This window comes from Centroberyx affinis, unplaced genomic scaffold (assembly GCF_046629955.1).
Source record: "Centroberyx affinis isolate AG114_WGS23_722 - 3 ecotype Tasmania unplaced genomic scaffold, CSIRO-AGI_Caff_v1 ptg002017l_1, whole genome shotgun sequence".
Classification (NCBI taxonomy): Eukaryota; Metazoa; Chordata; class Actinopteri; order Beryciformes; family Berycidae; genus Centroberyx; species Centroberyx affinis.
This window is the reverse complement of record NW_027280359.1, coordinates 64,692-74,833: the sequence shown is the minus strand read 5'-3', so window position 1 is coordinate 74,833 and position 10,142 is coordinate 64,692. Positions and strand designations below refer to the sequence as shown.

The 10,142-nt window shown below is 41.4% G+C and overlaps 1 protein-coding gene across 1 annotated transcript; it reads right to left on the bottom strand.

Annotated features, from left to right (window-relative positions):
- Positions 1–292: 292 nt before the first annotated feature.
- LOC139653994 (ADP-ribosylation factor-like protein 4D) lies at positions 293–4,147 on the bottom strand. The gene is made up of 3 exons (XM_071531013.1): positions 3,983–4,147; positions 2,321–3,141; positions 293–1,516 (listed from the first exon to the last, which is right to left on the bottom strand). Exons 2-3 carry the CDS (start codon positions 2,762–2,764, stop codon positions 1,352–1,354), a joined length of 609 nt encoding a protein of 202 aa, XP_071387114.1. The 5' UTR covers positions 2,765–3,141; positions 3,983–4,147; the 3' UTR covers positions 293–1,351.
- Between the last annotated feature and the right edge of the window lie 5,995 nt (positions 4,148–10,142).

The window sequence follows — 10,142 nt, the reverse complement described above, 5'->3', positions numbered from 1 at the left end:
AAACAAATAGATGTCAGTGTGCAGGATTTACTGAGTTTGAGTATGATGAAAGGTTTTCACCAATATTGTACTTGATTCATGAACCAAAGATTACCTGCAGCTCTAAAACACCTTGTTCAGAAATCCATTTTGGACGCTAATTGGAGCCTCTGCGATTTGGAAATTGCAGAAATTCATATTATGATTTTGATTTTTTTGATTTTTTTTAATTAAATGCTCAGCTCTAGTGCAAATAAAATGAAAGAGCAACACTTCAAAATAAAGAAACAGATTTCCAGAAGATAATGCCAAAGTTGTTCAATAATTTATTCATTTGCTTAGGTTTTACAAAAACGTATGTACACAATGTAAAAACAACTCTTTGTAGTAACTTCACCTACCGACCAACCAGTCAGCCAACCCTAAAAAAAAAAACACTGAACTGTGACAAGCAAACAACGGTGGTGAAGAGTGAAAAACACAATTTGAACTTGCATGACTAGATTTAGCAGCCGCAGGGGTTGTTTGTCCTCGGGTCTGACAACATCACGTTCGTCAGCTTGTAATGTTATCATGGCACGTCTCCACTCTAGTCCCAACGGCATACCTAACTTAACATTGGGCAATTTTTGACCCGGAATAGTAGTAATAATAATAATAGTCCTCTTTTGATCCACAAAAGTGTTGTCTTAATATTCCCAAGCAGGTATTTGGGTGAACATCCATGCAACATAAAGAATCATAGCAAAGTGTAACATTTAAACTAGGTGAAAGGAACTGCCATATGCCATAGGAACAGGAACAACGCTCTGGATAGTGCAGTTTGCTGTTGGCACTACAGTTTGTCATGTCAAAGTAGATGTGGCAAAAGGTACGCAACGGTACGAAAATATCCTTCAATGTTGGAGTGAGTGCATCAGTGGCTGTGATCAACATATTGCACAGATCTGTCTCTCTCTTCCCCTCTGAACTGTCCTCCTGGAACTTCCCCCTCTCTCTCTCTCTCTCACTCCGCCACACTCCTTCAAGGACGGAGGACGAGGAGGAGAAGGAAGGGTGCTGAAAAACCCCAAAACAATCCCAAGGGAAGTAGGTCCGTTGAAGTGTCTAGAGGATGCAGGCAGGTATTAGCACTGTAGCACGGCTGCAGGACAGCATGGGACAGAATTCGGAGCTTACGTTTGAACTTGGTTGGAAACATCCCAACTCGTCTGAGGGACCGACAGGCTTTTGAAACAATCTCACCCTTATTCCTTCAGGTTTTACCCACTAACGTTCCAAAAGTGTCACCAACAGGACCCTTGTCAAGTTCCTCAGACAAGTATCTGTTCAGACAATAAACAACTGCTAACCCCCCTCCGCCTCATCCCCTTCATCTCTTCTTCTTGCTGTGCCGAAGCATCTTCTTCCTCTTCAGGACCATCTCGTAGAGCTTCTCCAGGCCGGGCTGCATCCCCTGGCCGTCCAGCGCGGAGCAGCCCTGCGTGTGGTGCAGCGTGGACGAGCTCAGCTCATGGAGGGCCAGCACCTTCTCCACCTGAGACACGGGAAAGGAAAGGGGGATGTTAGTCACAACCTGGCACTCCTGCTACCACTCTGATCACCTATCTGCATGTAATGACTCTTTCAATGATTTTATTGACTTGAATTGGTTTAATTGATAAAATGGCAGCTCACATACAACTACACAATAACCATTTTCAACACCTAATAGGGCTTAATAAAGCACTCTCTCTCTTTCTGGGTTGACAAATATAGGCTTTTGAAGACCAATATTTTTGTACTGAAGCTGCTGATAGCCAATATTTTGTGCGTATGTTCAATATCTTCAAATTTGAAAATTTTCAGGCCCAATAAATTACAAAAACGTTACAAGAATACAGTGTTTCCCCCAAAATTGTATTCTTGGCAGGGTGGAAACAGCATTTATACCATCAAGTGACACTAAAAACTCTCCAGTAAAACCCACACTTGTAAATAGCACATTTTACAGGCTATTTTTTTTGTAGCTGTGTCCCAGTATATCTGAATAAAATGTGTTCAAACTACTATTAAATCTTGTAAATCTACTGCTCAGTTGTTACACAACTTCTGTTGGCGAAAAGATGCAACAAAGATCCCACAAATTTTGCCAAAGAAGAAACTGGGTGACAGAGATCATGTTTCTGTCTAGTCATGTTTTGTTGTGCAGTGGAAACCAGGCCAATATGTAAGAGTATTCTTCGCCGCTATTGTGACTCTTGCACTTATTGGCTGCCTTTCCGGCTGTATTGCTGCACTCATTTTAACATCACTCTGATTTAGAGCATCAGCAAAACCTCCGATGTGTAAAGCTAAGTACCTCTAAAGCCGACATCGCTCCGTCCAGGTCCTGTTTGTTAGCCAGAACCAGCACCGGCACCCCCTGGTTCTCCGCCGACCGGGTGATCCGGTGCAGCTCCACCTTGGCCTCCTCCATGCGCTCCGTCTCGGCGGCGTCCACCACGAACACCAGCCCGTCCGTCCGCCTGGTGTACGACTTCCACAGGGGCCTCAGCTTCTCCTGACCGCCGACGTCCCACACCTGGAAGGTGGTGGAGTTGGTTTTGGAGCTCCCCATGGACACTTTGATCCGCTCCATGTTGAAGCCTTTCGTGGGGATCGTCTCGACAAACTCCCGCAGCTTGAGTCTATAGAGGAGGGAGGTTTTCCCCGCCGAGTCCAAACCGATCACCACCACGTGCATGGACTGGAAGTTGGGGAGGAATGGCGTGTTGGGGGCAATTTCTGTTAACTGGTTCCCCATGTTTGGTTGCTGCTGTATATTGTTTGTCAAGGTGTAGCGGAATAGCCCCTTCTAACAATTTATAAGGCTATTATATTTTCCTTTGGCAGGATCTTCCTTTAGACTCCCTCTTTTGATCCTTTGAAACTGGTGAGTTTTTCCTGGTTTTTGTAATCTGCTGTCTTGACTTTTCCCCCGCCTTCTGAAACTGCTTTCAGACTTGATGCTAGGTCCTTGAATGTTGTTGCTTTCTGGGTTCTTGGCAGCAACAAAAAGTGACCGGAGACTTGGGAGGTGGAGGGAAGGGAGTCTCTTTGGCTGCAGAGCGGTTCACACCTCTGGCTCCACTTCAAAGGCAGACTACTGGGGACAGACAGCCGGCTGCAGTCACTGAGGACCTGGAGAGGAGGAGAAAAAAAAAAGAGGAGAGGAAAACATGAGTCAGCTATTTTAACAAGGGCACCCGGTCTGTCAGTAATTAGCCGAGACTTGGCAGTGCAGCAACATAAGGCAAAAAAAAATGTCATTACATTACAGAAGAATGAGAAAAATTAAGGTTATATGTTAAGCTTGAGTAGTTTTATAAGGACAGCAAAACAATGATTCAAAGAAAAAATACTGATGGACAAACGGGAAAATTCATGAGACATAACTGTTAATGGGGCTAATTAGACTGTAAAAGAGCATGCTGAACAGTTAAAAAGCCGCTGGCAAGCTTTTGTCCCGATTGAGATTGCACAGTGAATGGTGAACCATTATAATTGCAAGGCAGGCATTGTGAGCAGCTGTTTTTTTTTTTCTAGGTGTATCCCGTACAGAACTGGAAAGACGAGGATGAAAAGGAGTCAGCAGCAGCAAAAGAAATCCTGCAACGCCTGTTCTGGCTCTTGCTAGGTAGCTATCGTTAGCTAACAAGTTAACCTAAAAACAAGCACTTTAGAACCGAACTAGCTTAAGCAACGGAGTCCCGTTTGTGATATTAAAATGAGTTAAGTAACGTTAACGCCAAAAAAAACATAACCACTATAAAAGAACAAAACTTAACCGATTCTAAAACACATTAGCATGCTTTCTGATAAGTTTGCAATTTGGTTCAAAAGTATATTTTCCATTTCTTTTAGCCTGGCTGTCGGCGAAATCTTCAACGGACGTTACTGATGTCGCCGCCGGTTGAAACGAGCTTATCCAACCTCAAAAAAAAAGTCAAACAGACCCATTTTTTTTGCTAAATAATCTCACCTGTCAGCGCTTCCACACTCCTAAAACAGTCAGCATTACTGCGGCGCGTAGAAATCCCAAGCAAAATCCAAGTTGTGAACTAAAAATCCCGATAGAAGTGTGTTGAAAGCTGCGGCGCGGATAGCTCTCTCTCTCTCTCTCCCTCTCTCCCTCTTTTCTCTCTGGTTTTCCAACGGAGACTGAAGCTGAAGAGAAGCGGTGCTGGTGAAAAACACAACCAACCCCCCGCTGGTGACGTAACACCGAGAGAGAGAGAGAGAGAGAGAGAGAGAGAGAGAGAGAGAGAGAGAGAGAGAGAGAATGGGAGAGAGAAATACTCAAAAACCCAACTGAAACTTCACGATATTACTATACAGTAGCCTACTCAATGCTGAGTTTATAGTGACTTTATTGTAATTTTATTTTATTATTTTTTTATCTTTATTTTATTTTATTTATTTTTTATCTTGGTATCACTATAACATTCCTGTAATGAATTTTGCTCTGTGCATAGTAGCCTATCATGGAATTAGTTCTTTTTCGTATTTGCATTTGTTAAATTTCGTGTTTGTGTGTGTGTGTGTGTGTGTGTGTGTGAGAGAGAGAGAGAGAGAGAGAGATAACTGACTTTATCAGATTTAAATTGGAGTTTTTGAATAAAGAAAATATGAAAAACAAAGAAAATAATCTTTCCTGGAAGAGAACGTGCATCATATGTCGTTTTCTCAAAATACAAACAAATAATAAATAGTGTGCAAACATTTAAATTCTCCATTTTGAAGCAGGATGGAAGACAGCAGGTCTGACACAGGTCAGGCAAACCCTTCATGAGGTTCACCAAGCTTCATGCTCGTCTTCAACAATGACAAGAATGTGAAAGGAAAAACAAAACACTTCAAAACAACACGAGGCTGTCTGTCTGTCACTCAGAGATTTGCTCAACACTCAGCATTTTAGGTCAAATACTGAAGTCAGATTCAACTCTCTGTTTGGTTCAGAGTCATTTCCAGACCAGGGTCCTCAAACCTTTTCAGGTCACGACCCAAATAAGAAACAACATCAACATCACCATGCAGCAGCAGCAATACCCCCATGAAAAAGTAAGGGTTTAAGTTTACTTTTTAAATCATACTTCAGTATAAAAAAAGTATACTACCATTTGGCAACTTTAAATGTAGCCTACTTGTAAGTATACTTATCTATGGGACTAAATAAGTAGGCTATACTTAAAGTTAACTCAAAGTACACTACCAGTGTACTTGATGGGGCTGAAATAGTCCATTTAAGTTTATATCTGTATACTTCAGGTTACTGTAGTTGAAGTATACTTGTAGTATCATTAAAAGTATAAGCCTGAGTACAGACATGAAGTCCAGCAGGTCATCACGGGTCGGCCCGGCCGTCAGCTGGGTGATTTGCATGGTGATGGGCTGTGTCGTTCTTTCCTTGAACGCAGCCACTCATTATGATAACGACATGGGTGTGTGTGTGTGTGTGTGCAAATGTATGTGTGTGTGTGTGTGTGTGTGACAAGTGATGACCTGCTGACTGCCTGACTGGAGCCAGGCTGGCTGACTGTTCCAGGCACAGTGACATCATACAGTTTTTTTGTCTGCTGTTGCTCTTAATGGGCGCTGAAACTATTAGTCGATTAATCGATTAGTTGATTGACAGAAAATTCATAATTTTGATAATCGTTTTAGTTATTTATGAAGTAAAAATACCAAACATTTGCTGGTTACAGCTTCACAAATGCTTTTATCCGTTTCATATCATTATAAAATTAACTACTACTAATACTTTGTTTTTTTTTGGCTGTTGGTCATACTGAGTAAACCATTTTAAGAATCACTTTGGCCTCTTTAATTCCTAGATTAATCAATAATGAAAATAATCGTTAGTTCTTTCAAAGAGGCAGTACAGGGGGAAAGTTTCCTGTTCTGTGCTGTGTGTGGTTATGAGTGGAAGTTTGTCAGGATTTGCCGCAGCACAAGACGATATCAGATTGAAATCAAGAGAATGGAACGGCAGACATGATTTTATTAAAATTGTCTGAGGGAAATGAAGCTCAGGCTTTAGTCCTGTTTGTCCCTGGAGTGGAAACCAGACCAGCAGCAGACACAAAGCTCCTGATTTGAATACGGTGACGCTGATGTGGAGATTATTTACCACCAGCATCACGGAAGCTGCAGAGAACACAGCAGCAACTGTTTCTGTATGTGTGTGTGTGTGTGTGTGTGTGTGTGTGTGTGTGTGATGTGTGTGTCGGGGTATGTGACCAGTGTGTGGCTGCATGACAGAGAGAGAGAGGGAGGGAGAAAAAGAAAGCGTGAGAGAGAGAGAGAGAGAGTATGGTGTGCTGCAAATCTAAAGCCTGTTATCAACTGTGTCAGGTGCTGTGTCTTCTGCTGTGACCAAGCAGAAGAAAAGATGTGGACACACACACACACACACACACACACACACACACACACATACTCATACACACACTCACACTAAGGAGCTAGATTGAAAACTCACTGGGGTTTTGCAGATTGGGAAAATGTCTTGTCACATCAGCAAGCTGGACAAGTGTCCTTCTCTCTCTCTCTCTCTCTCTCTCTCTCTCTCTCTCTCTCTCTCTCTCTCTCTCTCTCTCTCTCTCTTCCTCTCTCTCTCTCACCCAGCAGTTTTCTGATAACGGCCCACAGGGGGGTTTTCTGCTTTGGAGCGTCACAGAATCAAAACAGATAGAACAGACATTATTTAGATTTCCATTTTGGGGCGTTAAGCTGCGATGATAAGAAGATACTCATCAGGTGTTTTTTTTTCTCAGGGACATTTTGCTGGCTGTTCTGGCTGCTGAGGAGATGAAACCTGTGACCTTTAACCCAGTAGATTCAGACCTGTGACCTTTTTCGGGTCCCAGTCCATAGTTTAGGAAACACGGATGTCTCTGGGGACGTAAATGAGAATGAGACCAGCCTTCATGTGTAATAATCCTCTCTAACTAAAATATCATGTACATGGAATATCTCTCTTGGTGAGAAGAATAAGAAAGGTCATTCAGGCTGATTAGGGATCAGCCTTCCCGCCTCCTTCCCTGTATTTATCCATCAGTGGCAAATTTGTAAAACCTGATCCCAGAGCAGTCGTGTCAGGGCAGCGCGGGCCGGGCTGGCGGCTCCTTATTGGACAGACCGGCAGCGCCCCCTGCAGTCTGAAGCAGGAACATCAGTCAGAGGCTCCAACTCTAGTTCCTTTAAAAATACACTGAAAACTTCTTTACACATCTTTTTATACATAATGCATTAATGTTGGGGTTTTTTTTTTTTTACTGTAAATGCCTGCTGTGGTTTTAGGCAAGGCAAACTTTACTGATAGCAGATTTCATACACAAGGTAAATTCAATGTGCTTCACATAAAATGCAACAAATACATAATTTGTCAGGTAAAATGACATTATCAACTCCTAAAATTACATTAAAAAGACAGAAAGAAATATAAAATTGGTAGGTAAGGATAATAATAAAACATGAATAAATAAATACATTTTACTTGAATCTATGCACTTTAAATTGTCTATGTCCTCTGCATGTGTGCATGTGTATGCATGTTTTTATGTATGATGACACGTATGTTATTATTTTATTTTATTTTATCATACATGTATTGCTCCTACTTTGGCTTTGTGAAGCACATTGTGTTTGCTTTTTGTATGAAATGTACAAATAAATTTGCCTTTACCTGACTAAATATGAAGTCTTCAGTTTCACGGTGCCAGATAGTACCAGGAATACTTAATTCACTATTGTCATGTGAAAACCTCGTAACTCCAGTTTATGATGGATGAATGTGATTTTCATGGTTTGACTTCACTTGAGCTCACATGTTCCTCTGTGGGTTGAGAAAGTTCTCCAACATTTTGTGCTCATGAAACTCTTTCATAACCCCACTGGATAACGTTATGATATAAATAATGATAATTACCATCAAGCTATAAACAAGGCAGTTTTTCTTAGTTCCTGGAAACCTGACATTGTGGAGATAAGGAGTTTTCACCGGACAGTGACAATATGATACGACTCCTCTGACCGGGGAAATGGAGTCTGATTATTTTGGTATTTTGGACCCATCACTCTCTGATCTATATCTCTACTGGGGCGGTTAGTAACATGTTACAGATCAGGACATGTATCCAGACTGAACAGAGCACACTGGTTGAAGACAGAGACCATTCAATCTTTTGTAGATTTTAACCTAGTATGTATTGATAGGGGAAAGCACATGCTCAAAAATCAAACTTTTTTGGAACAGCAGCATCATTTTATCATCTCTTCCCCTCTTACTCATACTAGCTGCACAGCTTTGGGTCTTGATCTACACAAAAACAGTATAAACTAACAGTTTTTTCTTGACTGCAGGACTCTATTCATTGTAGATTTGAATCTAAAAGGGGCAGAATGAGGCAGATTACTTGCCTGAAATACCAAAACTAATACATTTGCTCAGAAATGTTCTGATCATGACCTGGATTGATATATACACTATATGTTTAGAGCTAAAAAAAAAAAAAAAAAAAAGCGTGTGGTTTCACAGTAAGGTCAGTAAGTTATTAGCTCAGCTTTACTATATGGTGTCTTGTTCTGCTTGGTGTTCATTAGTCAGTCATTGTATGGCTAAGCAGAACACACTCTCACACACACACACACACACACACACACACACACACACAAAGAGCTGGGAGCATTGTTAGTGAGCCGCAGGAGGTGGTGAGCAACGATTTATCTACCTCACCTTCCTGTTTTCTCTTACAAAAGCAACCCTGGAGAGCATTATGTTGCCTGGAAACTCTGTTTAACTAGGTGAGAGAGAGAAAGAGAGAGAGAGGGAGAGAGTGAGAGAGAGTGAGAGAGAGAGGGGGGGGGGGGGGGGGGGGTAAACAGAGAACAGTATACCTCTCAACCTTCCACTCAGGCTGCTGCAGGTTTCTGTTCTCCGGGGACGAACTGATGTGAGTAACACACTTCATTTTTTTTGCTTGCTCATCATTTCCTCAGACAGTCTGTGTATTAATCTGTAATGTCAGCCTGCTGCACAAGAGCCGGCAATTAGTATTTTCAGTGATCAGTTTATTCATGTGATGATTTTTCACTGGAATGGATCACATGGGTTCAGGTGTTTTATCCAAATGCGACAACAAAAACGTCTTTAACTGGAATAGTGCATAACAGTGATAAAGGATTTCAGTTAGAGTTACAAACTTTAAAGATGAACTTCATGCATCTTTCTCAAATATATTAACAAAAAAATTAATTAAAAAAATCATTATAGCAATTCCGTCAATTAGTATTTTCAGTGATCAGTTTATACATGTGATAATATCTTACAGGAGTGGATCACATGGGTTCAGGTGTTTTATCCAAATGTGACAACAAAAACATCTTTAACTGGAATAGTGTATAACAGTGATAAGGGATTTCAGTTAGTTATCAGATACCTGCAGCCGACCTGCTGGACTGGACACACTTTAAAGATTAACTTTATGCATCTTGCTCAAACATAAACAAAAAATAAATAGAAAAAATCATCATAGCAATTAACAGTGATTGTTTCAGTCTGTGCCACGCTGCTGTAATAATATGGGAAAGGGAACAGTAATCAGAATCAGCCGAGGCAGTGATAGGGGGTCAGAGGAGTGTCAGGTAGCCTGCTTGTTGGATCAGTCCCAAGATGCATTTCACCTGGCGGGCGCTCTGACAGACAGGAAACAGCTCGCACTTCCAGAACAAAGCATCGTATGTCGACTATGAAGGAAATCCTGCGTTCTGCTCCAGCTGCCCTCTAGCCCCTTTAACTCCAAACTAAATATAAATAATGCAGCATTTGGTGTTTGTTTTTGTCAACGTTCAGCACCATGACTGCATGCATGTTTTAGCATGAGCAGAAACAAACCCATAAGCTGCTGATATTAGTGCTGTGTTTCTCCTATTGAGCCACACAGGATCATAAAGAAGAAACTTCACTTTTAGCATTTTCTGTTATCCATTACGAGTTAGAATAAACCTGAAGGACACAGAGTAAGAAGCCTATAAACTGTATCTGCACCGCTAGAGTCTGAAGCACGGCAGATTTAACATCCACAGAATCTAGAGGGTTTTTTTTATGCCTATGAGGAACATTAAAACAATTCAGGTCTCAT